Source organism: Mesocricetus auratus, unplaced genomic scaffold, assembly GCF_017639785.1.
Source record: "Mesocricetus auratus isolate SY011 unplaced genomic scaffold, BCM_Maur_2.0 Super-Scaffold_100008, whole genome shotgun sequence".
Lineage (NCBI taxonomy): Eukaryota > Metazoa > Chordata > Mammalia > Rodentia > Cricetidae > Mesocricetus > Mesocricetus auratus.
In genome coordinates, this window is record NW_024429192.1 from 81,682,637 (window position 1) to 81,710,136 (window position 27,500).

At 52.9% G+C, this 27,500-nt stretch overlaps 1 protein-coding gene across 1 annotated transcript; it reads left to right on the forward strand.

Annotated features, from left to right (window-relative positions):
• The first annotated feature begins 240 nt into the window (after window positions 1-240).
• On the forward strand, window positions 241-27,174 carry LOC101842007 (Grid2 interacting protein). Its single transcript, XM_005079950.4, is given in 22 exon segments — window positions 241-318; window positions 9,030-9,278; window positions 9,429-9,514; window positions 10,712-10,781; window positions 11,665-11,759; window positions 12,003-12,186; window positions 13,728-13,882; window positions 15,015-15,155; window positions 15,790-15,887; window positions 16,072-16,189; window positions 17,596-17,951; window positions 18,514-18,816; window positions 18,818-18,931; window positions 21,575-21,662; window positions 22,338-22,415; window positions 22,911-23,107; window positions 23,583-23,738; window positions 23,880-23,966; window positions 24,440-24,569; window positions 24,664-24,782; window positions 26,436-26,600; window positions 26,813-27,174. Coding segments are annotated over 22 exon segments (3,075 nt in total). The 5' UTR covers window positions 241-304; the 3' UTR covers window positions 26,885-27,174.
• The last annotated feature ends 326 nt before the right edge of the window (window positions 27,175-27,500 follow it).

Below are 27,500 nucleotides of genomic sequence, written 5' to 3' on the forward strand. Positions count from 1 at the left end.
ATCTACTTATGGCTTCGATCAGACAGCCTCTGGGGTTTTTCAAACTCTGGTTGTGAGTCCTGCCTGGCTTCCTCTCCGGGCGCTTGACTCTGGGGCCAGCGATTGCCCCTCCCCCTCCCTCTTCCCGAGCTCAATCTGCCCCCTCCCCTCCCCTCGCTGCCATTCACCCCGCGGTCTGCCCCTCCCTCTGGGCCTGGCCAATGTCAGGGACTGGGCTGGCCAGCCCCCCCCCGCCCCCACCAGCCCGGGCTCAGCATCTCGACTCTGCAGCGTAACGCATTGGAGGCCACCGAAAGAGGCCACCATGAGCTGCCTGGGGTGAGTAAGGGGACTGACTCTTGCTGGTAAGAAGAAAAAAAAGCTCTGAATAGGAAAAAAAAAGTTATTTCTAGGGCGGAATTTATCGCGGAGCTGATGCAGGGGGCTGAGGACTTCCTGGGGAGGTGACAGATAGGCAAAGCTCGGTTCTGCCTAGTTCCATAAGGGCTGGGCTTGTAGGGGGACGCGGCTGTCCCCGGAGAACTTGGCGCGTTTGTCTCTAGGTCAGACTCAGCTGTCGGATCGCTTAGATTTCCTGGTTTCATCTCGATGCTCCGGGGCTTCTGTCTCCGCCACCTCTCCTGGGACAGCGGCAGAGGCGGCTGCCTCTCTGCTGGCTGCTTTTCGTCCCCGAGCGACCGACAGGCCCATGTCCGCTGAAGATCAGGAAGGGAGGAGGTGGTCTAGATTTAGAGCCTGGAAAAAGCGGGAACCCCTGGACACCCTGGGATGCTCCGGTGGCCCGCTGCTTCCCTGGGGCGCTGCTGGGAGGATGAATGGAAAGCCTGTGTTGCCAGCGGGTGTCAAGTGCGACAGGAAAATTGGGGAGGTTGTTGGAGGAGGGGGCGGCGCCCAGCTGGGCTCCGAAAGGAGGATAACATGGCAGCGGGGACTTCAGACAACGCCTCCCCCCCAACCCTTACAACCGCTCTGCATTTCCTAACACCTCGCTCCCTGAAGTTGGCCAGCTGCCAAAGTCCCCACTGTATGCTGGTTTCTTGGGGGTGTTGGAGATTTGAGTGCAGTCTTTTGGAGAAGTCTCAGAAGGGACAAGAAATCATCACAACCTGCTTGGCTAATTCTGAGATCCAAGTTTAGGGGCAGTCCATTGCTGCCCCAGACTTGCAGCAATCAGGGCAAGGACTCAGCAGGTGTCAACTTTATACCTCAAAAAGCTCAGAGGGAAAAAAAAAAAAGCTCAGAGGGGGCCGAAAGTGAGTTCTGGGGAGAGGAAGGTCAGTCCCCAAGAAGAGTTCAACACCAAGCATCTAGTACCAGAACACAAGAACAGGGACACCCTTGCCTGCCATTGAGTAAGGACAATGGGGAATCACTACCCTGGCCCAGAGAGCCCACATAGCAGAAAGACAAGGCTTAAATAAGAGGCTAAACAGATAAAAGGTGGTGGTGGTGATGATGAGGAGGAGGATTGATGGTGTGTGTGTGTGTGTGTGTGTGTGTGTGTACCTATGTAAAGTTTTCTTTAGAGCCACACCTGAATCTCAGCTACATGGCAGGCTAAAGCTGGAGGACTGTTCAAAGCCAGCCTAGATGATTTATCAAGGCCCTGGCTATAAATAAATAATTTTTCCAAGAAGGTTAGAAGCCACTTGGAACACAGATGTATGACTACGATGCCAGCAAAGGGGGGTGTTTGTGTGTGGGGTGCAGGGGTAGAGTTTGGGGTAGCTGCAATAGCCCAGGCAGAAGAGAGAAGACCTGTGAAGTAAGACCATGATCCTGAGCCCTCTCCCATAGTAGCCACTAAGTACATGTGACTATTTAATATGGATGGGTTTTTCATAAATTCGAATCACATAACAGTAATCCCAGCACTTGGGAGGCTAAGCCAAAAAGACTGCAAGTTTGTGGCCAGCCAGGGTTACATAGCAGGGCCCTGGGTTCAGTTCTCAACACTGCATAAAACCAGACATGATGGCCGGGCAGTGTTGGCATCCACCATTAATCCTAGCATTCAACACCGGGGAGGCAGAAACAGTGGATCTCTATGAGTTCGAGGCCAGCCTGGTCTACAGAGTGAGATCCAGGACAGCCAAGACTACACAGAGAAACAAATAAAACAAACAAAACAAAACAGGGATAGTGATGTATGCCTGTAATCTCAGCATTAGAGAGGTGGAGGCAGAAGGCTCAGAAGTTCAAGGTCATCCTAGGTTACATAGCAAGTTTCAGGCCAACCTGGGCTACATGAAAACTGTCCCATATATATACAGGTTACAGGCTCGCATTAATTACACTTTAAGTATTTAACATAAATACAGGGTGAGTAGCTATCCTTTAGGGCAGTGAAGACCTTGAATGTGTCCAGATTGGTGGCCACAGTTTGCAAAGGCATCGTGTCCCCTTACAATAGCATTTCTTGCTGTCACTTAGAGCCTAATTTGGGTCTGTCCCCCAAGGAATCCCAGTCTGATTAAGTGGTAAAATGGCTTTCTAATTAGGACAGGACAGGCAGTTTGGAAAGTGTGATGTGTCCAAGGAGGGACCAGAAGGAGCAGTTGCAGGGGATATGTCTGCTGGGGGAGGGAAGGAAAGGTAGGTAGAGAACAGGGCATGGCTACGTGGTACGATTTGGGATTTCCACATGGAGCTCTGGGGTCTCTGTGAGGATGGTACAACCTTGAGGAAGTAAATTGATCTCCATAAACTGTTTGATAAAGAGGGTTTCTGGGTAGGAACCACTATAAGTGAGTTGGACTGACTATAAGCAAAACAGATTAGCTGGAGACCTTGGGGTAGAGTAGAGATCACCTGTGCCCCCTTTTCCTCTTTTATTTGGTGTTAAGTGTCAGCGACACCATGATGCCTTAGAGCCGAATGCAGGGGACAGGGGTCACACTTTTATTAGTACTCAGGGGCCTGCGGTAGGGTTGCAAGTTTGAGTCTACATATAGGGTTCAGGGCCAGCCTGAGCTACATAAAGAGACCTCATCACAAAGAAAGGAAAACAAAAACAACAGATAGTCCGGTGGTAGAGTTCTTTTAAGTATGCCCAAGACCTGAGTGTGATTCCCTGTACCACATACACAAAATAATTATGCTATAGTTGCACGGGAGAGACAGCAGCTTAATTGGCAAAGTGCTTGCTGTGTAAGCACAAGGACCCGAGTTTTGTTCTCCAGCACCCATGTAAAAGCAAGGTACAGTGTCACAGCCTGCAATGCCAGCATGGGGGGTGGGTGGAGACAGGATCCCTGGGGCCCACTGGTCATTCTAGCCTAATCAGTTCACTCCAAGTTCAGTGAAAGAGCCTGTCTGAAAGAAAGGTGGAGAGCAATTGAAAAAGACATCTCATGTTGACCTCTGACCTCCACATGCACACTCAGGCAAGGGTATCAAACAAACACACACACACAAACACACACACACACTTAAAAATAAACAAAGCCAGGCATGATGGCACATGTCTTTAATCCCAGCACTTGGCAAGCAGAGGCAGGCAGGTCTCTGTGAGTTCGAGGCCAGCCTGATCTACAAAGCGAGTTCCAGGACAATCAGAGCTACCAGTTATAGTAGCACACGCCTTTAATCCCAGTGCTGGGGAGACAGAAGCAGGTGGGTCTCTATGAGTTTGAGACCAGTCAGACGTTCTGTCTCAAGAGAGTAAAAAATAAAAATATTTATTTATGAAGGCTGGGAAAGTGACTCAGTGGCTCATGTGCTTTTGGCATGAGCATGAGAGCCAGAGTTCAGATCCCCAGAACCCATATTAATCATCCATCTGTAATTTCAGCCTCAGAAGACAGAGATGAGGATCCCCAGAGCAAGCAGGCTAGCAAGACTAGCCTTGTCGATCAGCTCTGCGTTTGACTAAGAGACCCTTCCTTAATGAACAAGGCGGAAGAGGGATGGAGGATGAGTGGGGTATCAACCTGGGTCCTCCACATGCATAAGCACACAAGTGCATGCACCCTCACATGTGCATGCACCCACATTCATGCAAGCATGCATAGGGTACACACGCACACCACAAACAAAGCAATAAAAAGGCATAATACAGTTATTGGGGGGATTGTATGAGCTGATGTTGGCCAAAGTGCCCAGCATAGTGTGTGATCAGTTAGTGTTGACTTCCCATATGGAGTCTAGGTGACTCAGTGCAACGTGGAGGGGGGGTCCCACTATTTCTCTGTGACTGGGAGCTGCCCCGTGCACATAGGCTGTTTGAAAGGACCAGCAACACATCCTTCTCCCAGCTGTCATTTTGTGACAGCCAAAAAAATCTTGAGACAGTGCCAAATGTCCTCAATGGGTAGAGGTGTGAGCAAAATTGCCTCTGATTGAGAATGATTGTTCTAGAATGATCTTTGATAATGCTCTCTCGCTGAGATAGGCATGGTAGTCCAGTCCACACATATAGACTGGTGTGTACTCCATGCTGTCACAAGTCACTTGGCCAAATGCCCCCGCCACTGGCACCCTATCTGGGGATGTCTCTGACTGTAGTGGCCTGGCCCTGAAGCAGCATGTCCAGACTGCAGCATGAGCATTCATCCGATACTTTCATCTTCTCTGTTGCCAGCCCAGTGGACAGTTTTCATAGCCTTTGGGGGTGACTGGTTCTGGGACAATGATGCTGGCAAGTAGCACCATGGTTGCCTCCTGACCTGTCATGAACTGTGCCTGAGAGTTGTCAGGCATGGGGGAGGGCAAGGAAGTGTGGCATGAGGAGGTATAGGTGCTGTTGCTGCTGCTGCAGCCACCAGAGAGAAATAGCTCTGAAAGGTTACAGCTGTGCAGTGGAGCCAAAATGGATGGAGGCAGATTGAGGTGTTGGACAGCACCATGCCCTGTTAGTATTTTTGATTTGTTTTTCAGGGCTGGGATTGAACATTAGGACTTTGTTCTTGCTAGGGAAGTCCTTTACCATGGAGCCACGCTCTAGCTCCTCGCTGGTAGATTCTAGCTCTAACCTGAGCCACAGCCCAGCCCCTCACTGGGGGATTCTAGACAGGGGCTCTATCACTGAGCCACACCCCAGCCCCTCACTGGGGGATTCTAGGCAGGGGCTCTATCACTGAGCCACACCCCAGCCCCTCACTGGGAGATTCTAGACAGGGGCTCTATCACTGAGCCACACCCCAGCCCCTCACTGGGAGGTTCCAGGCAGATGCTGTACTACTGAGTCACATCCACAGTCCACTTCTGTATTTTGAGATTTGACCACTCAGCCAAATGTGGTGGGAACAGGCCTATAATCCAGTTTACTTGAGAATCTGGGGCAGGAGGATCAAAACTTCAAGGCCTGGGGTGGGAATGAGGCTCAACTGACAGTATGCTTACCTAGCACACACAAAGCCCTCACTTTGATTCCCTGAATGGAATAAAACCGGGCCTGGGAGTATATGCTTCTAACCCTAGCACCCAGGAGATGATGGTGGGAGTGGGGTCAGAAGTGCAAGATTATCCATGATTACATAGCAAGTTTGAGGCTGCCCTGGGCTACATAAGACCTTATCTGGAGGAAGAAAGGAAGGAAGGGAGAGAGGGAGGGAGGGAGGAAGGGAGGGAGGGAGGGAGGGAGAGAGGGAGAGAGGGAGGGAGGGAGGGAGAGAGGGAGGGAGAGAGGGAGGGAGGGAGGGAGGGAGGGAGGAAGGGAGGGAGGGAGGGAGGAGAAGGCAAAGGGAGAGAGAAGGAGAATTTGAGGTCAGTCTGTATTAAAGTGAGTTGAAGACCATCCTGGGGAACTTCATAAGACCCTGTGTCAAAATAACTAAAACGTGCTGTACTTAAGTAGTACGTGTGAAACCTTTGTTCAAGCTCAGTACTGGGGAGAAAAATCTAGCCTCTTGTCCCATCCTACACCTTTTCCTGGGTTGGCTTCCAGCATCACCCTTCTCTGGGAGTACCAAGACCTCAAAACCCCTGGGGTTCTTCCACCTCCCCTAGAATCCATAAACCGTAGCATGGCCACCCACTGCTCTGGAGTGCAGTCTCTGGCCCTGGCCTGGGCATTTAAGTCCTCCTCCCTAGCTTCCCCTGGATATGTAGGAAGGGCATTTTCCACACTGGCCAACTCCCTCTACTACAAAAGGGGATTCTTCTAAAAAGTATTAGCTGTGGCATAGTGTTGCAGCCACTGTAAGGGGGACTCGCTGGGCGAGTGATGTTCCAGGCAAGATTCCTGGAGAGGGACAGAGAAGAGAGTCAAAGGAAAAGGCTTAATAGCTTGGAATCACCCGATCCACTCCTTCGGGTGCACCAGCTAGTGAAGGGTCCTGGGGCGGGGAGAGAAGAGGCGCCGGGGCGGAGTCACCAAGAAGAGGCGGGCACCGGGCCACCATGCGGGACTGGCCGGGAGGGGCCACGCAGGCTCTCCCGGCAAAGGCGCGTGGAGTCGCGGGCGCCCTCTCTGTCATCGTGGGCTCCACCACCCGCTACCCGGTGCGCACCTGCCGCGCCGCCCTCCCGGATCCAGATGGGGAAGGACCAGGGCTTCTCTCGGCACTTTAGGTAGCTTCCCCATCGCGTTCTGCGCCCCTGGGAACCCTGCGCCCACATCCGCCCAGCTTGAGGTGGGGGGAAGGGGGCTGGGACATCTAGGGGGGTTCCCTGTTCTGGGTGGGCAACCTATCGAGACTGGGCGGAGCCCATAAACTGGGAACAATGAGAATAAACTGGTGGGTGTGTGGGAGGTGAGGTTTAGATGGTGGGTACCCAGGACCCACGCGCAACCGGAGAAGTTGGGATGAAGTGAAAGGTTAGTATTAAAAGCCAACCTCCCTGCATTGGCTCACAGGATAGGACACAGGTCCAAGAATGGGGTTGTTGAGTGCTCTGGATAAGAACATAGCGCATCGCATGAACTTCTGAGTTTGGAAGACAGGACCTTTCCGCTGTCGAGAACTGCAGATTGCAGCCTCCGAAGCCCCTACCCCGTCTCCACCAGTTCGCTGGCTGGAGATCAAGCGCTAGGTGAAGAAAGCTGAGCTGGGATAGATTACACACAAGCAAGGGATCCTAGGTGACGTTCTGGTAGCAGAACTGACCCAGTGGAAGGTTATGTACTGTGACTCCCAGAAAGAACCCTGGGAACTTCGGAAGGCCTGTTGGCATAGCAAGGGCATAAGAGCCTTGGAGACCCATTGCTGGGTTGTCATAGTCAAAAAGGCAATGATCTGTCCCTATAATGAATTCGGTCCCACTGCATCTGGCTGTGCCAGCTTTAATTAACCTACAGCAGTGCTGGAACTGGGGTGGCTGGGCCAGACAGTGATGGTGACGCAGGAAGGTTCATGCCAACCAGGAAGGGTGTCTGGCTCAGCAGACGGCCTTGGCCTATGCTCCAGGATGCCAAGCAGAGCACTAGCCACTAGACCTTCCACCTCCCCAGTTTGTGCCCACCTGACAAGCAGGGCCTTGAATACTTGGTGTTGACTGTCAGACTGAACTGGGCATTTGACCCATCCCCAGGTTTGAATCTGGGTCTGATGCCTTACAGAGCTTGGGGCTGAAGTTGAGGGTATGAGGTGGACATCCTTTGCCTGGACATGAGGCAGGAGGGTAAGGAGAGGGCTGTGACTGCAGGCAGATGGAAGTGTCAGGCTCAGGACACCTCCTGGTTACCTGGAGTATCCAATCAGAAGCAGAACTCCCTGGGGGCAGGGCTAGCATGAGCCCTGCTGGAGAATCTGCATGCCTCTGTCTCACAGGGGAGTTCATTCTCCCCAGGGGGCCTTGTTAACCTTACCCACAGAGGCTGGTGGAGCTACAGAGCAAGTTCAGGAGAGGGTTACTTCAGCTGTATGCCAAGGCAGTGCACCCCTGCTCTTTTTCTCCTGACTCCCCACCATGCCCGTGGCATTGGCTCCTGGTACAAGGAAGAGGGAAGGGAGCCTTGGGGCACAGCCAGGAAGCTCTTGCTAGTGTCATGAGCCTCGATTCCAGCTGTGTCAGAGGCCAGCTGTGTCACCCTGAAAAGTTACAGATTTCTGTATGGCTTGGAATGTTCTGCAGTGGATCAGTAAGTCCATCACGGTGTTAAGTTGTTATGTAGAGATGGGGTTGGATCACTCACAGACATGCACATACCCTTCCTGCTCAAGTGCCAAGTCCTCTCCCATCACTGTGGACCACAGCACAGCTACAAATTCAGGCTTTGGAGAGCTCCTAGAATTACAGGCACCAAAGGCTTATCCCAGGGTGTGGATGTTTCACGGAAGCTGTCTTCTCCCGCCACCTGCAGGGCGACACCTTGGAGAGTACCACAAGGCCTTCATGGTTGAGCCCCAGAATCAGGCAGGGACAAATGGACAGAGGTTTATTAAACACATGCAGGGGGCTGGAAACACCTACACACACTTTAAAATAATAAAAATCATTCTTTTAAGACAAAAATTAAAGGGGAGGGGGGAAGACCCAGGCAGAGCCAAAAGCTTGGAGGTGGTAATTGCCTTCACCCTTGCTGGCAGAGAAACTGCAAGTATAAGGATTCTCGGAGGAAGTCAGACATCCCACGGACGGCTGGTGTAGTTTTTTTAGCAATCACCTAGAAATAAGCAGGGGGGAGAAGGAGAGCATTAGCCTGGCCTTGTCCTGCTAGACGCAAGCACAGGAGAGGATGGAGGGAGAGAACAGACAGAGATGGAAGACAGACAGGAGCTGGAATCCTCCATAGACTACTTTGGGAACAGGAAAGCCCCGCAAAGGTTAGTATTATGGGGACAGTTCGTGTGGCTTTTCCAAGGCGGGGTGAAGCTGCACTCCTGATGTCTAGGATAGTCAGTTCTCTGTCGCCCATGTGAGTGAAGAGGAGTCAAACTCAGGTCTTCAAGCTTGACAGCAAGTGCTTCTGTCTGCTGAGCCCTCATGTGGCCAGGTCTACAACAGCTGGGAATGCAAGTCTGCTCACAGAAGGGGAGAGTGAACATTTCCCTGGTCACCCCTAGGAAGGGACAGTAGAACCACCAGGAGGCATCTTTGGGATGTAGTCAGGAGCCGTGCCTGACTCTGCGGCCCTTGCTTTGCAGGATCTTTATCCCCAAGAAGCACCGGGCACGCTTCGACGAGGTGGTGTCGCAGGGTCTGTTAGGCAAGCTGTGCCGCGCTCGGAGGGCTCAAGGCGCACAGCGTTTGCGCCGGAGCCGCAGCGAGGAGCGTCCCGAGCGCCTCCTAGTGTCCACGCGCGCCAGCGCCGCGCCACGCCGTCCTGATGAGCCGCCCCCACGCAAGGCGGCCTCGCTGCTGGGCGGTCGTACTGGCCCTGGGGGCCCTCGCAGGTATACAGGGCACGCGGGTGACAGTAAGGCACATTTCCCGATCATGCACGAGCTTGAGTCGGAGATTCGTACAGTGGGTATCTGGGAGGACAAGGACATAAGACATCCGCCTGTCACCCACCTCCAACCCCATCTCATCCTTTCCCCCAGGACTGTTCGAGTCTACAAGGGTAACAAGAGTTTCGGCTTCACCCTGCGCGGCCACGGACCGGTCTGGATTGAATCTGTCTTGCCTGGTGAGGAATGAACAGGTTACCCTCAGGGATGAGGTGAAAACCCATGTTGTAGCTCTCTCTAGTAACGCTATCTATGCCTGAGAGTCACATCGCATCCAGAGTTAAGAACCAGAATGTAATGGTTGGGGAGATGGTCAGAGCGATTGTTGAGTAGACATGAGGACTGGAGTTTGGATCCCCAGAACACATACAAAATTCTGGGTGGGACAGCAATGTGCTGGTAATTCCAGTCTTAGAAGGAGAAGATGGGACTCCCAGAGCAAGCTAGCTGTATGGATGAACTCCAGGCTTGACTGAGAGACCCTGCCTCAGGGAACAAGGTGGAAGATCATTGGAGGATGACATTAATCTCTGGCCTCTGCTATATACCTGCACATGCATGCACAGCCATCCACACATATACATGCATCTACACACATGAAAACACATGTACACACATGCATGCCACGTGCACACACATGAAAATAAAAGAAAAAAAGCAGAGGGTGAAATGCCAGTACTTGGCTTGCCTTCTCTATTTTAGGCATTCAGCCTCCCTTCCCAGGGAACATCTCTGCCCATGGTTAGAAGGGATCTCCTCACATTGGGTTAACATGATGGAGACACTCCCTCATATCTCAGAGGCCAGCCTTAATTTAGATAATCCCTCACAGGTATGCCTGGAGGCCTGGCCCTAAGTGATTCTAGGTTCTGTCCAGTTGAGAATATTAAAACCATCGCAGTGGTTTTGAACAATGTCAATGGGCTCTTGGTCTAGGGGCTGCTGTCCCTTTTGACTGTCTGGTTCCTAGCCCCAAGCTGAGTAAGGCAGGTGGTGCTCAGGGTGTGGATTGGTTGTTCTGCATGTAAAATGCAAGCTTACAGGCCTCAGCTGTATCTAAATCTCCTTTCTCTTCTTTTTAAATTGCACTTGTTTATTTGGAGGAGAAGCACACATGTATCATCCAGTGAGTGTGTGTGACAGACAACAACCTGTAATAGTCAGTTCTCTCTACCATGTGGGTCTCAGGGACCAAACTCGGGTAGTCAGATGAGCTTCCCTACCCCCTAAACCATCTAGACAGCTCTGAGTCTCACTTCTCACCTGTAAAACTGAAGAATGGTTATCTGACTCATTCACTGGGGTTGAGATCGGAGAGTCCCATACAATTCTGCTATGAGGTGGTCAACTGACTATATACCTTCTCTCTCCTCCAGGCAGCCCCGCTGAAAATGCCTCCCTCAAGTCAGGTGACCGGATCCTCTTCCTCAATGGACTGGACATGAGGTCAGCAGCCCCTGAGGTGTCTTGTGATCTTGGGGATGAGTCATCCTCCAAGACTTTCACCTCTTGAACACTAATAGTGGCCCTGACCCCCTTCTGACATATGTCCTATGGCCTTTGTCTCCTGGGCCTATCCATCTTCCCCTGAAGGCTATTTTTCCGTTCATACTGGGGACCGAACACAAGGCCCTTGGTTAGGCAAACACTATCTCAGAGCTACATCCTCAGCCCTTTGTTTAAGATTTTTCTTTTTTTAAACAGTGTCTCACTTTGTATCCCAGGCTGGTTTGGAACTCACTATGTGGCCCAGACTTGCCTTGAATTCATGAAAACCCACCTTTCTCCAGTGAGTGCTGGATTACAGGTGTGAGCTACCATGACAGTCTTTTTTAATTTTTTTTTTGAGATAAGGTCTTGCTTAGTTGTCCATGCAAGTTGGACTTGCTATGTCATCCACGCTGGCTTCAAATTCTGCAAATCTTCCTGCCTCAGCTCCTTAAGTGTTGGGATTACAGTTGTGTGCCACCATAGTAGTGGGGATTCCACTTGACTCCATCCTTCCACTTTGCCAGAACCTCTAGTCCATCCTTCCGGCTGAAAATATTGCAGCTACATGTTGGGGACACAGAATGGAAAAGACCGATTATCTCTTTCTCTGGAGGGGAGTCATTGAAATATCTGTGTTGTCATGGAAATAGCTCCTTCTATGCCCAGGAATGCCAAGCCCAGGGCATCTGAAGGTCAAGCTGTCCAATGCCTGGGCTTCTACTGCACGAGGCCTTAACTTATATCAAAGAGTCCTGACTAGTCCTGAATGAACAGTGGATTTGCTGGGTGATGGACAGAGCTCACTTTGTCAGGCCCTCCTGGGCCATCTCCTTTGCAGGAACTGCTCCCACGACAAGGTGGTGTCCATGTTGCAAGGCAGTGGCGCAATGCCCACACTGGTGGTAGAGGAAGGACCGGTCCCTTTTGCCAGCGGTGAGACTATCAAGTCGTAGATTTCCCAGGACTGTTTTGGTCGCTTCCCAGGAACACCGCCAGGGGGTGCTATAGAGCCCAATGCGCAGCGTTCAGTGCTGTTCAGTGCTCTCTACAAAGGGCCTGTCCAATATATTGCACGCCCCAGCTCGGAAGATGGCTGACCCCAGCTGCCTGGGAAACTGCGCCTAACCTGGTGACTCTGGGTCACCCGCACCTCCCCATGCCTGTGGTCCCCCGCAGATTCAGATTCTTTGGATTCCCCGACCGGGTCGTCGGCTCTCACATCGCTGCAGTGGGTGGCAGACATCCTCCCTTCCAGTATCCGAGTGCAGGGGAGGACCTTCAGCCAGCAGCTGGACCACCTCCTCACTCCTCCTGAGCGCTATGGAGTCTGTCGGGCTCTTGAGAGCTTCTTCCAGCACAGGTGCCCTGGGCATAGCGGTGGTAGGGACCTAACCTATTTGGGCCCCACCCAAGCCCACCTAACCCTGGCAATCCTAGTCTCCTGCCTGTGCCTCCTCACCCTTGCTGGGTGGAGAGAAAGCTCTAAGAAGGCAATAGCTAGTATTATGGGAGTTTAAGTGCCTTAGGGCAAACCCCAACTTTTAAATGTATTCGTCTATTTACTTTTGAGACCGGTCTTGCTACGCAGCAAGTAGCTGGGCTGGAAGTCACAGAGACCAGCCTGTCTCCACCTCCTCAGTGCTGAGACTAAAGGCCATTGCCTCATGCCCACATAAACCTGGACTCTGACATCTTGGGCAAATGCAGACGTTTCTGTGAATTGAGGTAGGCAGAAACAGTTAATGGACATCAGTCAAGAAACCTCACCAGCTCCCACCTAGGCCCTTGGAATCTTTTTTTTTTTTTAAACCAGAGCTATGTCTGTCATGTCTTATGGCAAGTATAGCAATACATTTATTTTGGTTTGAAGTATATGTGATTACAACCTTTAAATAATATATAATGCAATATAATTCACGTGCTATATAATTCAGTCATTTATTTGTTTTTAACTTTAAAAATTCTGTGTATGAGTATTCTGCCTGCATGTAAGTGTACCACACATGTGCACTGCCCATGCAGGCCAGAAGAGGGCATCAGATCTCCTGGAACTGGAGTTACAGGTGCCTGGGAACTGAACCTGGGTCCTCTGCAATAATAGCACAAATGTTCTTATTTTTGGTTTTTGGAGGCATGGTTTCTCTGTGTAGACCTTACTGTCTAGGAACTCCCTCTGTGGACCAGGATGGCCTTGAACTCAGAGAGATCTGCCCACCTCTGCCTTCTGAGTGCTGGGATTAAAGGCAAGCACACTACCACCCCACAACACCAATGCTCTTAATCACTGAGCCATCCATCTATCTCTCTGGCCACAATTCATTCATTGAACTGTGCAGTTCAGTGGTTTGGGGTTTTAGCATACTTGGAAATATATGTAACCATCTCCATAGTGGATTCTGGAACTTCATCACATGTAAAAGGGATTCTAACAACTTTCTGTGACGTTCTCCTTCATCTTGACCCTCAATCTTTCTTTAAAAAACATGTGCTTATTGAATATGGGGCCATGCATGCCACAGTGCTCACACCTTTGCCAGCTGAGATCTCCTGCCCAGTAGATGCTATTTTTATTTTCAATTTTACAGACCAAGCAAAAGAGAAAAAGTTAAGTAGCTTGACAAAGGTCACTTAGTTGGTAAACGGCAAAGCTGGGATTTGACTATTACATTTTTTTTGTGTGTGGTGGCAGTGGTGGGAATTGAACCCAGAACCTTGGATAATGCTAGGTAAGTGATCTGCCAATGAGCTGGGATTTGAGTCAGAGCAGACTGCTTTCCTGTCCTCTCTGCTCTGTCTTTCAAGGGTGGGGGCCGAGGCGGGAGCTGAATTCCAGGGCCTGGAACCGCCTCCTGGTCCACAGCCCTGAGTGATGAGCTCCCTGCTTCTGTACCCCCACTGCAGGAGCATCGATACCCTCATTGTTGACGTGTACCCCGTTCTGGACACACCTGCTAAGCAGGTGCTCTGGCAGTTCCTCTACCAGCTGTTGACCTACGAGGAGCAGGAGCTGTGTCAGGAGAAGATCGCATGCTTCCTGGGCTACACAGCCATGACAGGTGAGCACTCCCGGGGGCGGCTGCCAGCTGCCCCGCCTGCCAGGTGAACAAGTAGACACCTGGTCTCACCTCCCAGGGGTCTGGCAGCCACGCTAGGCCCCTCCCTCACATGCATGTGCCCACATGTCCTGGCAAATACATACTCAACAGTGGGCTTGGCTGGTTGTCTCTCATGCAGCAAACACAGCATAACAGGAAACTGTTCATTTCTCCATCCTTTCCTTTTCCTCCTCTTCCTCTCTTTCTCCTCTCTCCTCTCTCAAACAGGGTCTCACACAGGCAGGCTGACCTCAAACTCATGTGTAGTCCGGGCTGGCCTTGAACTCCTGATTCTCCTGCCTCCATCTCCCATGTGATGGGGTTTTGAGTGAGTGCCACCCCAGCCACGTTTTCTTTTTACATCAGTGGGAATGGAACCCAGGGCCTTGCTCATGCTAAGCAAGTGCTCTCCCACTGAATTATAGCCCTGTCCTTGTCTGAGAATCCCTACCCAGGTGTGGTGGCTCAGACCCGAAACTTCAGCACAGGGTTTGGGGACCTAGAAGCACAGCATCCTAAGAAGACCCCTGTTGGGAACAGCATCAGCCTCCACTGTGTTTCCCTTCCTTTAGGTGCTTTTCTTGCTCTAGGTACTCTGGTTTCTGGTCTTAGAACACATGCTTAAGCATTACTCTAACTATCTGGAGATAGATGCATTTCAGTGGTAGAGCACTTGCCCAGAATCCCCAGTGAGGGGCTAGGATGTGGCTCAGTGATACAGCACCTGCCCAGAATCCCCCAGTGAGGGGCTGGGGTGTGGCTCAGTGGTACAGCACCTGCCCAGAATCCCCCAGTGAGGGGCTGGGGTGTGGCTCAATGGTAGAGCACCTGCCCAGAATCCCCCAGTGAGGGGCTGGGGTGTGGCTCAGTGGTACAGCATCTGCCTAGAATCCCCCAGTGAGGGGCTGGGGTGTGGCTCAGTGGTAGAGCACCTGCCTAGAATCCCCCAGTGAGGGGCTGGGGTAAGGCTCAGTGGTAAAGCACCTGCCTACAACAACTCCCCCAGTGGTGGTGACTTCTTCCCTCACCTCCCTTGCTTGTGGAGGCTGACAGGACAACGGCCTCATGTCATACCTTGCCTGTCCCACCACAGAACCTGAATCATCACTAGACCTGGAACCAGAGTCCACACCAGAGCCCACACCAGAGCCACAACCACGGAGTTCCCAGAGAGCTTCTTCCATGTGCCGCCGCAGCCTGCGCTCCCAGGGCCTGGAGGCCAGCCTCAGCTGTGGTAAAGCCCCACATAGAAACGCTGGTGCTGCTTCCCTATTGCAAATCAGAGTTAGTGAAATGCTGGGTGTATCAGTCAAGGTTCTCTGAAGGGACAGACCCCATAGAATGAATGTAAATCACAAAGGGGATTTATTAGAATGGCTTCCATGATAATGGCTGAGTGGTCCAGCAATGGCCGTCTACATGCTGGAGAGGCTGGGCATCCAGTAGCACAGAGGGTTCCAAAGAGCTTCTGATCCAGTCTGCATTGGGAGCCTGAAAAATGTGGGTTCTCATGGCAACGGCTGCAGCAGCACAATAGATGCACTCGCCAGCAAGGAGGGAAGGCAGGCAGGCAAAGTCCTGCTTTCCCATCAGATCTCTTTCTATCTGTGCTGCTGCAGGAAGGTCCTGCCCACTCTGGGGTAGAGCCTTCGTTTCTAGGGTAATCCTTCCAGGAAGCACCTTCACAGACCACCAAAAGTGTGACCCAGCTGATTCCAGCTCCAATTGAGCTGACAACCAAGATTAACCACCACAATGAGGAACCAGGAGCCTGAGGGATAGCGAGAATGAGTGCTAACTGTACAGGTCTGGACTGGGCCGTAGAGCTCAGAACGGAAAATGAGGTTTCCATGGCTCCTTCCTGGCAGGTCCTGGTGATTGCCCTGAGATGCCTCTACCTCTGATCCCAGGCGAGCGTCAGGCTGGCGATGGCACATCCCTTCCGGAGACCCCCAACCCCAAAATGGTGAGATCTTTCTGCCTTCTAGCTGTAGTCAATGATCATGGGCCTATGGGGACAGTGTGTGGAGGCCCCTGGCCAAAGTTTCCCAGCTGCTGTTTCAGGCTGGGGCAAACTGTCCATGCGTGGTCCTGTTGAGACCACAAGGGGGCAGTAGGAGGAGGTCGGACTCATCTCCTTTGCCCACTAGATGTCGGCCGTCTATGCGGAGCTTGAGTCGCGCCTGAACAGCAGCTTCAAAGGGAAGATAGGGACTGTGTCCAAATCCCGGGCCTCTCCGCCAGTCCCCAGCCTGGTAGGCACAGCAGGTATGGCCTCAGTCAATCTCTGCTCCTGAAGGGGTACTGGCTTCTGTCCTTCTAACTGGCTGTCATCCCTACTCCCAGGCACACCCCTAGAGGGTGTGCAGATGGGTCCCAGGGAAGCCAAGAGAGCATGTGCAGTGAGCGGGTCATCAGGTTGACTTGTCCTAGTCCCTCATTTGTCCTTGTGGTCCTCACCCCATGTGGTGATCTGGAAAAGCAGAGTGTTCCGCCATGTGAGTCCTCAAGTTAGCGTGTGGCTCTTGGATACACTATAAAGTGCATGTGTTGCTGCGTGAGTGGCATAGCTGGGAAGATAGCTTCTGTGCAGTCTACGCAAGACCAACCGTGCCTATAACACAGTCCTGTCGTTTTAGCTACTCGGGAATCTGAGGCAGGAGGATCATAGTTTAAGGCCTGCCTGGGCTACAGAATGAGTTCAGAGCTAGGCTGGGCAACTTGTCAAGACCCGGCCTCAAAACTTTAAGAAAGAAAGTGGGGGCCTGGGGTACAGTTGGCAGAGTGTTTGATTGGCTGGGGTCCATTCCCAGCACCACATAAGTGTGAGTGTGGGAGAGCACACCTGTGGTGATGGGTGTGGGGAGCACACCTGTGGTGATGGGTGTGGGGAGCACACCTGTGGTGGAGCAGGTGTGGGGAGCACACCTGTGGTGATGGGTGTGGGGAGCACACCTGTGGTGGAGCAGGTGTGGGGAGCACACCTGTGGTGGAGCAGGTGTGGGGGAGCATACCTGTGGTGATGGGTGTGGGGGAGCACACCTGTGGTGATGGGTGTGGGGAGCACACCTGTGGTGATGGGTGTGGGGAGCACACCTGTGGTGATGGGTGTGGGGAGCACACCTGTGGTGATGGGTGTGGGGAGCACACCTGTGGTGATGGGTGTGGGGAGCACACCTGTGGTGGAGCAGGTGTGGGGAGCACACCTGTGGTGATGGGTGTGGGGAGCACACCTGTGGTGGAGCAGGTGTGGGGGAGCACACCTGTGGTGGATGGGTGTGGGGGAGTGACAGAGTCCTTGCCTGGCGTGTGCAAGGCCATAGCCTTGATCTCCACTACTGAAAAAGGGCAGGAGTGGGAGGGGTAGATCCTCCGGCCCCCTATGCTCCTACTGTGCATCTGAGGCCTGCTGGGTGGGAGTGGCACCTCATGACCCTTGCCTGCAGTCTTGGTGAGACTTTGGGGTATGTTGGAGGTGAGCGAGAGTATGGCAGGAACTGAAGTCAAGAGCTGTTCTCTGCTCCACCTGCTGTGGTGTCTGGTTACTCTCGGGGAACAGCCTGGGAGGCAATAGCCCAGAGACAGAAAGCATGTCTCAGGACAGACAGCTACTCACTCTTCACCCATGCTGGGTACTGGCTGATAGTCTGTCTCTCCTTCTGCCACCAATGAAGGACCCAGGACCCTGTCTGGAGTCTCGTGGCCCAGCGAGCGGCTCCTGCCATCCCCCTGCTATGACCCGCTGTGCTCTGGGGGTCTGGCCTCCCCCAGCAGCTCGGAGTCCCACCCCTACGCCAGCTTGGACAGCAGCAGGGCACCCTCCCCACAGCCAGGCCTTGGATCCATCTGCCCCGACAGCCCCCCAAGCCCAGAACCCATCCGGCCACCCAGTCGCAGGAAGCTCTTCGCTTTCTCACGCCCCGTGCGGAGCAGAGACACAGACCGCTTCCTGGATGTGCTGAGTGAGCAGCTGGGTCCCCGGGTCACCATTGTGGATGACTTCCTGACACCTGAGAATGACTATGAGGAGGTGGGCATGTGAATGGGTGGAGAGAGTTGAGGGGTGGAGGTCTATAGAGGGTATTCTATCCCCCAGAGTCTGCAGGGGGCTGTTCCACTGCAGACTGCCTCAGACTGCTCCACCCCTGCCTCAGTCTGCGCTGGAATCTGTCTAGGCTACCCTATTCCATTTCTGCATCATCCCAAGTTATCCCCTATTGATACTTATCCAGCCCCTGCCTGAGGCCATCGTATATGTTTTGTCTCAGGTTACCCCTTTCCTCATCCTAGGAGACCCAGCTCGCAACCCCAGGCCAAACCCACCAATCACTTCTGTACCATTCCCAGGACTATTCTGTCCTTTCCCTAAGGCTACCTCCATATACTTGTCTCAGGTTAACCCACTCTTTGTCTCAATCTGTCCCGTGCACCAGGCTATCCCACTCACAAACGTCAGGCTAAGGCGGCAGGCTGCCTACCCTGGCCCCTAGCTCCTCTTACTCTCCACCTGCTTTCCCGTTTTACCCACACACACTTCTCCGGTCTGCACGCCTCAGCCTGACTTCCCGCTCACCTTGTTCTCCCCTGGACAGATGAGTTTCCATGATGACCAGGGCAGCTTTGTGACCAATGAGAGAAGCAGCGCTAGCGACTGTGTCAGCAGCAGCGAGGAGGGCAGCTCTCTGACCTACTCCTCCATCTCCGACCACATCCCCCCGCCCCCACTCAGCCCACCACCGCCCCCGCCCCTGCCTTTCCACGACTCCAAACCCAGCTCTCGCACCCCCGATGGTCCCCGAGGTCCTCCTCAGTCATTGACCAAACCCCTCAACCAACTTAGCCACCCAGTCCCACCCCCGCCTCCGCCACCCCTGCCCCCACCCGTGCCATGCGCACCCCCCCATGCTATCCCGGGGCATGGGCCACCGCCGAAGCGAGACCAGCCACATGAGTGTCAAGCGCTTGCGCTGGGAACAGGTGGAGAACTCAGAAGGCACTATCTGGGGCCAGGTAGGTGACCTGGGGACCCATGGCTCTCTCAACTGGCTGAGCGGTCTGGACAGTAACACTGAAGGCAAGACCCATCTCCCAGCCAACTGCCTAGTCCTCTCCTTCAGCTGCTTTTTAAAATTGCATCTGTTAAATTATTTTGTGTGGGGGAGGGGCTCGGGTGTGGAGGGCAACGTGTAGGAGTCAGCTCTCTTTCCATCACATAGCGCTCAGGCTTTATTCCAGGCCATCAAACTGGTGAAAGCACCCGAGCCGTCTCACCAGTTCCTGGCCTCTTCTAACATCAACTAAAATATTCCTTGGACCTTCTCACCCTGAGCAGAGGAGAACTGACAGTCTTTCCAAAGACAAATGTGTCCCCAAGCCAGAAGCATAGTGGGGAGTTCTTACCTCCTGCAAAAAACCATCACTCTTGAGGCTGAACTAGTTCTCTTAGATTCTAGCTTTTTACTCATGGCAGTCCTCCTGCCTCAGAGCCACCAAAGTGCTGGCATTAGAGGAATGAGCCACTACACCCAGCTCATCTGCTCCTTTAAACATGGCCAGGGGAAGCTGGGCACAGTGTTCCTGCCTGTCATTCCAGCACTTAGGAGGCTGGATCGAGACTCCAAGCACATGGGTCAGGTATCATGCTGCACACCTGTAATCCCAACACTTGGGAGGGTTGAGGCAGGAGGAGCAGTTCAAGGTCACCCTTGTCTATATAGTGAGTTTGAGGCCAGCCTGGGCTGCATGTCCCAGAGAAGGGAAGTTTCTCATCTTGGGTTCCTGGAGACCATATTTCACAAACTTGCTCCCCAGTGTCATTCTCCTGGTCACCAAGGCTGAACACACCTGACCACCCACCCTGCCAGGCATTCTTGCCCAGCAGTCTCGTTCTGAGACTATTTCTCTTCTTGTCTTTCTTGCTTTAGGATCTTTCCCTCAGCAGTCGCCCTCACCCTCACCCATCGCAGGCGGTCACCTCCGGCACAAACTGCCTCGGCCCTTTGGTCCATTTTCCAACCCCTGGCCTGTCACAGCTTTGGTTGCCCTAGCACTAGCTCGTCCTGTCTCGGGCAGCTCTGGGACGAGCGCATCCCCTGCAAAGGAGATCCTCAAGCAGGGTGTGGTGGCACAGGCCGGTCATCCCAGCACTCAGCAGGCGGAGGATGGAAGATTATGAATTCCAGGTCTTTCTGGCCTACATAGCAAGTCTTTATCTCAAAAAGAAGGCAGGAGAGTGCTGGGAGATGGCTCAGTAGGTAGTGCCTGCTGTGCAAGCATCAGGACCTGAGTTTGGACCCCAGCACCCCTGTGGAAATCTGGACATAGTGGTGTATGTCTGAATGCCCAGGGCTGAGGAGGGTGGAGACCAACAGATCCCTGAAGCTCATTGGCCAACTAACTTAGCCAATCAGTAGAGTTCTGAGTTTAGTGATGAGATGATCTCAAAAAAACTGGTATAGATGAAGCTAAAGATAGCTTAGTAGGTAAGAGCACTTAACTGCTCAAGTGTGAGGACCTGCATTCAGATCCCTAGTACTCATGTGAAAAAAAGAAAAGAGGTGACTGGAAAGTGGTGGTGCATTAGTCCCAGCACTCCTGAGGCAGAGGCAGGCAGATCTCTGTGAATTCGAGGTCAGCCTGATCTACAGAGTGAGTCCCAGGACAACCAGGGCTACAGAGAGAAACCCTGCCTCGAAAAACCAAAAGAAGAAAAGGGGGAAAAGGCGGAGCAGGATAAAGACACCTGAAGTCTACCACTGGGTTCCACACACATGAACACGTATGTGCACAGAGACCAGACACACACAAAAGGAGACTTTAAAACAGGACAAATCCCTCAGGTCTCTTTAGTCCTCTTGATTGTCACCAGGTTCTTCATCTCTCTTGTTCCAGCCCCCTTCTTTGCGAATGCAGTACCAAGAATGTCTGCCTTATTGGTCAGAAGGACAGTCAGTTTCTTAGCTTATAACTTGGATTATGCAGAATTTCTTTCTTTTTAAAAAAATTACATGTGTGCATGTGGGTATGTGCATATGAGTGCAGGTGCCAGAAGAGGGCATCAGGTAGCCTGGCACTGGAGTAGTTATGAGCTGTCTGATGTTGGGAACCAAACTCAGGTCCTCTGCAAAAGCAGCAAGTGCTCTTAACTGCTGTGCCATCTCTGCAGCCCCTGTTTATAGCATTTCTTTCTTTTGGGGGAGGTTCAAGACAGGGTCCCTCTGTGTAGTCCTGGTGGTCCTGAAACTTGCTTTGTAGACCAGGCTGGTCTCAAACTCATAGAGGTCCCCCTACCACTGCCTCCTGAGTCCTGGGATTAAAGGTGTGTGCCGCCACCACCCAGCTAATTTTTTCTTTCTTTCTTTCTTTCTCTCTTCCTTCCTTCCTTCCTTTATTCATTCATTCATTCATTTTTGAGACAAGGTCAGGCTGGCTTGAAACACAGAGACCTCTGCCTCTGGAGTACTGGGGCTAAAGGCATGCGCCACCACACCCAGCTTCTATTTAGTGTTTCTTGCAGCCTCCTCTTGCTCTTGCCTTCCTCTTGAACCTCCTGTGTCCTGTCTCTTTGGGAGAACCCAGGATGGATTTCAGAGGACAAGGGCAGGCTAGCTGCCTGGGCTTTCCCTGCTCTGAACTTCCCATGATCCCTTGCAGCTTGGGGAGGACTCTGACTATGATAAGCTGAGCGACATGGTGAAATACCTGGACCTGGAGCTCCACTTCGGCACCCAGAAACCTTCGAGTGAGTGGCCTGACTGCCCTGGGCCATGTAACCAAGCCACACTGCCTGCTGTCTTCTGGGCATTCTCTGGCTCCCAGTCCCCAGAGCATGCACTTACTGCTATTGTGTCTTCAAACTTTCAAGTCCTTCTGCATGCTTGAATGTCTTAACAGTCCTGCAAGCCAGATCCTGCAAACACTTTCACTTCTTAATGAGGAAGCCCAGAGAGGCTGGGTAGTTTGCAGAAAATCACAAAACCAGGATAGGTTGAGCAGAAGGCATCTGTGAATATCCTTGTCAGGCTCCCTCTCTCCCAGTCCTTTCTAGGTATCTCCTTGCATTGGTTGAGTGTGACTCCAAGTGTCTGTAGTCAGTTCTTGTACACATCACGAAGTCAGAAAGTGGCTGGCTTTCATTCTTCATTCCGTGTGAAGGGTGCAGGGAAAGGGGCAGATGAGGAGACTGCAGTGTGGGGTCAGACAAGCCACATCTAATGCCTAAATGCCTTAGGCTGGACCATGGGCGGGAGGGGGGTGGGGTCCGAAGGCTGAGGAATTGAGGAGAGTGTGGAAGCCTGGAGCTGCTGGGAAGAGGGTCTCTGACCACTGATTGTGGCCACATTTCTCCCTTGGCCCTGCCACAGCAGCCCTAGCCTAGCCTCCCGTCCCCCATTAAACTGTCCAGTTTCCCTTCCAGAGCCAGTGCCCGGCCCCGAGCCCTTCAGGAAGAAGGAAGTGGTGGAGATCTTGTCCCACAAGAAGGCCTACAATACCTGTGAGAAGCCTTAGGGGCCCGTCCTCCGGGCCACAAAAGCTGAGACCCGCAAAGGGGTGGGGTGATCGAAATTCCGATGTGGGGGTTGGGACCTGTCACTCGGCTAAATAGGCCACCCCTAAGAGTAGCAGGATCCCCCATCTAGACTAGGTGTACGACTTAGGAACCCTCTATTGGCCACGCCTTGGTTCTGGCCCCTCCTCCAATCACTTTATCTTCTTCGTTCCTCCCTAGTTTTCCCCGTCCCTCCCACAGGTCCGCCCACCTCCCTGGTAATTAATCATATTTGGGGATCTCGCCCCTTTTCAGTTTTCCAGACTCCTAGTCTCTGGCTACGCCCATGCCACTCCCTTCTCCACTAGGCAGTTCTCTCAGGCCCTGCCTCACTACGCTCCCAATCATCAAGCTCCCCCACTCTTCCCTGAGGCCTTACACCTTTGGGCTCCGCCCTCTTTCCGGGCCCCGCCCCCGCTCACCCTGGTGCCCCGCCCGCAGCCATCCTCCTAGCTCATTTGAAGTTGACCCCTGGCGAGCTGCGGCAGGTGCTCATGAGCATGGAGCCAAGGCGCTTGGAGCCGGCGCATCTGGCGCAGCTGCTGCTTTTCGCTCCCGACGCCGACGAGGAGCAGCGCTATCAGGCTTTCCGCGAGGCTCCGGGCCGCCTCAGTGAGCCGGACCAGTTTGTCCTGCAGGTGCTAAGACCGGACCCGGACCCAGACCCGCACCCCGCCATAGCTATGGGAGCCTTCCCCTGGGCTCCCTCCGTAGTCGGGAGTTGGCTTCTGTCCCAAGTCCCGTGAAGAATGCCCCGACCACTGAGTCCCATTATTTATTTATTTATTTGCTTGTTTGTTCGTTTGTTTTTCGAGACAAGGTTTCTCTGTGTAGCTTTGTAGACCAGACTGGCCTTGCACTCAAAGAGATCCGCTTGCCCCTGCCTCCAAAGTGCTGGGATTAAAGGCGAGCATCACCACCGCTCGGCTCTGAGTCCCAAGTTAACTCCTTTGATGGCCCGTTCCCACCCGAGGTCAAGGCAGATTGAAATGAGAACATCCCCTAGGAGTTGTGCTAAGTTTTCCAGCTTAGTAGTCAGAGGACTCCCTCCCCAGGCTGGGCAGTAGGTACTGTCTGGGGATGGATGAATCCTAGCCCCTGACCTTCCTGCAGATGCTGTCAGTTCCCGAATACAAGACTCGCCTGCGCAGTCTACACTTCCAGGCCACCTTACAGGAGAAGACAGAGGAGATACGAGGCAGCCTCGAGTGCCTGCGACAAGCATCCCTGGAGCTCAAAAACAGCCGGAAACTGGCCAAGATCCTGGAGGTCAGGCCACTTCCCATACCTGAGTGTTTAATCTGATCTTCAGTCTCCTGGGGCTCCCAGCCTGGAAACCAAAAGCTACACATGGGGTTAGGGGTGGGGTGAGCATACAGACCCCATCACGTCTGCTTTTCCCCCCTACAGTTTGTGCTGGCCATGGGTAACTATCTCAACGATGGACAGCCCAAGACCAACAAGACTACCGGCTTCAAGATCAACTTCTTGACAGAGGTGAGGACCAGCAGTCACTTGGTCCAGCCATCAGACTTGGAGGTCAAGCCTGAGCTGAGTTGTGGCTATGGAGCCAATTTGGTAGCATATGTCTGTAATCCCAGAATTTAGAAGGATCAGGAGCTTGAGTCTAACCTAGGCTAAAGAAGAACCTGGCTCAAACAACAAAGGTGTTCTAACAGGGAAGAAGAAAACATTATGCCCAGGAAGTTCTTCCCCCGGGTGGAGGTGGGGGGGGGGGGTGAGGGGTGGGAGGGAGCCTGGGCTTACTGAACATAGGCCCAGATGTGACTCAAGCAAAGGGCGGGAGTATGGAAGGTGGCTTCTCTAGCTCAGCTCCAGGATCTAGAAAAGTAAACTTGGGAGGGGAGTTGGGAGGAGTATCAAAGACTAAGAATTCTAAGAACACAGAAAAACCTGGTGTCATGGTGGGCGGGTCTTTGAGGAGCATTTGTGTTGGGCATCCCTTGCAGCTAAACTCCACCAAGACAGTGGACGGGAAGTCCACCTTTCTGCACATCCTTGCCAAATCACTAAGTCAGCACTTCCCTGAGCTCCTGGGCTTTGCCCAGGATCTGCCCACTGTACCCCTGGCTGCCAAAGGTAGGCTGTGTTCATGGGTGAGGGAGGCAAGCACATGCTGCCCTGAACTAGGGATGCAACCCCCATAAGACTTTGCTCCTTTCCTTACTTGCAGTGAACCAACGAGCCCTGACTGGTGACCTGGCAGACCTCCATGGCACTGTCAGTGAGATTCAGGTGGCCTGCCAGAGCATGTCCCCCTCCAGTGAGGACAGGTTTGCTGTGGTCATGACAGTATCCTCTAATCGCCCATTCCAGCACCAGACTGGACTCTGGGAAGGTTAGATAAAGCTGACTGCGGCTCTAGTGGTCATTGTGGACTCTTGCAGAAATTCCAGGCAGAGGCTGTGTGGGCCCAGGGATCCTTCGAGAGGGTGTGTGTGTGTGTGTGTGTATGACAGAGAGAGAGGAGGGAGGGAGGGAGGGAGAGAGAGAGAGAGTGTGTGTGTGTGTGTGTGTGTGAGAGAGAGAGAGAGAGAGAGAAAGAGAGAGAGAGAGAGAGAGTTACTGGGGATTGAATCCAAGGCCCAAGGTCTCGGATACAGCCACACTGCCAGCCCAACACTGGAGGATTTCCAACAAGTATGCTACTGCCAAGCCTTGTCCTCAGCCCCTTCCTGTGGGATTCTAGGCAGAGGCTCTACCACTGAGCTACATCTACACCACTCTTTTTTTTTTTTTCATTTACCTGCTTTTCTTTTTCCTGTGCTGGAAATTGAAAGCAGGACAATGGACATAGCTAGGCAAAAACTCTACCACTGAACTATAGATCCAGTCTGCCCCTCTTTACTTTTTGAGACTGACTCTCTCTAGGTTGTCTGGGCTGGCCTCAGACTCACTTTATAGCCCAGGCAAGCCTTGGACTTACAGTTCTCTGGCCTCGACCTCCCAAGTATCTAGGGAGACAGGTCTCTGTCACCAGGCCGACCCATAGTTCCCTAAGTCTTTGACATGTTGACTATGCATCCTCAAGGATGGTGGGATCCAGATTTAAATCACGAGAGACAAAGAGAAGCTTGGCCAGCCAGGCCCTGTAAGCCAAAAGCCGGATGAGAAAGGTGACGGGGGATTGAGTCCAGAGCCTCTTGCACACTAAATAACCGAGCTGTACACTTTGAGTCTTTCCCCAGGACCTTCTTACAGTGTACCAGATACTGTCTTAAATTGTGGAGGTCCATAGAGGGAATAAACCTACCCTTGGAGGACAGAAACAGTGGGCATTCGAACTGTGTGAAGAAATAAAGCAAAAAGAGGAAGGAAAGGAGGAAGGAAAAAAAAGAGGGTAAAAAGAAAAAAATGGCCTGCTGTGGTACTGCACACACGTACTCAGAGGTAGAGGCAGGAGGATCAGGACTTACAAAGTTATCCTCAGCTTTTTGGCTAATTCCCAGCCGGCCTGGATTACAAGAGAGCCTGTCTCAAACACACAAACCAAGTGTCAGGCACACAGGGTCGGTCCAAAGTGAGTGGTCTGACAAGTGGGCCGCGAACCCAGCACACTGGGGCTCAAACCTGGAATCCCAGCTCTCAGGATGCTCAGGCAGAAGGAGCTGGAGTTAGGGCCAGCCTGGGCTACATAATGAGATCCTATCTAAAAATAAAACAAACAAATAATAACAAAACGAACAAACAAGGGTTAAGAAGACACTAAGCAGAATTCCCCAAGACGATAGCACCCTCTTGCGGAGAGAGCGAAGGCTGTCTAAGGCTGTACATACTGTAAATTAATTATGCATGAGGTTAGGAGCTGGTGACCGGGAGCCTGTCTGTGCAGGACTGGGTGGGGGTGGGGCAGAGAGGGAGTGGAGCAGTTAGGGCTGTGCGGGGTCACATTCCAGCCGAGGAGGTAGGGCACCCAGTGGCTGCTTCCTTAACCAAGGCCCATAGTCCTTTCTGGAAACGGCACAACCAGCTCTGCGGGCGCTGGACGGGCTGCAGCGGGAAGCCATGGAAGAGCTAGGGAAGGCTCTGGCCTTCTTTGGAGAGGACTCGAAGGCCACTACCTCAGAGGCCTTCTTTGGAATCTTTGCAGAATTCATGAGCAAATTTGAGGTGAGCCGGGGTGGAGGCTGTAGGGGCCCTTGAAGGGAGGTGGGGCTATGAGAGCATCCGCCCCAAATCCCTCTGGGAAAGGGTGTCCGTGAGTGGCATATCCAGTCTCTGGTGGGATGGGGCCACAACCTCAGCACCAGCCATCTGAGTGCCAGGAAGAGGCAGGAAGGGTGTCAATGCTGGGACCACTGACCATTCATCCCCATCCCCAGAGAGCGCTCAGCGACTTGCAGGCAGGGGATGGCCCGCGCAGCTCCGGGATGGTTTCACCCCTGGCCTGGTGATAGCCGCCACCAAGCATCTTCTGCAGTCTGAGCAGGGAGGCTGATGCTGGAGGCTGCAACCCCCGAGGGATGCCACAGGTTTCAGGGTACTTGATCATGCAGCTCGGCTGCAGGAAGGGCTTGGGTGCGGTGGGGTCCGCAGCCACGTATCTCCGGCTACCTCAGCTGCTGAGCTCCGCCTGGCCCTCTTCTGCCCATCCTCCTCCGTCTCCCAGACAGCCTGCCTGGCTTCCCATGGCCACACCCTGCCTCGATGCCCACAATAGTGAATAAAATGCTGCTGTGTGTCAGGGGATGTCCCACCTGAAGGTGGATTGCCAAGTGGCCAGTGACCTGGAGCAGTTGTCTTGGCTTGGTGGGAGCACACTACTAGGGATGTACAGAGTTACTTTCTGAGTCTGCTGGAGTGGGCTCCAGACCAGAGATGAACACTGGGGGATGAATCCATTAAGCCAGTACCACAAAGCCTGAAGGTAACCCGCCCTCCATGGCTTCTGGAGGAAGGAGACCAGACAAGATGAAGACTGTGAAATGGGGTTGTAGAGGCTGCATGTGTTTGTGTGGCAGGATGGGGCAGGAGAGAGAACAGATTGGGGTACTAGACAGCAGACTGGAG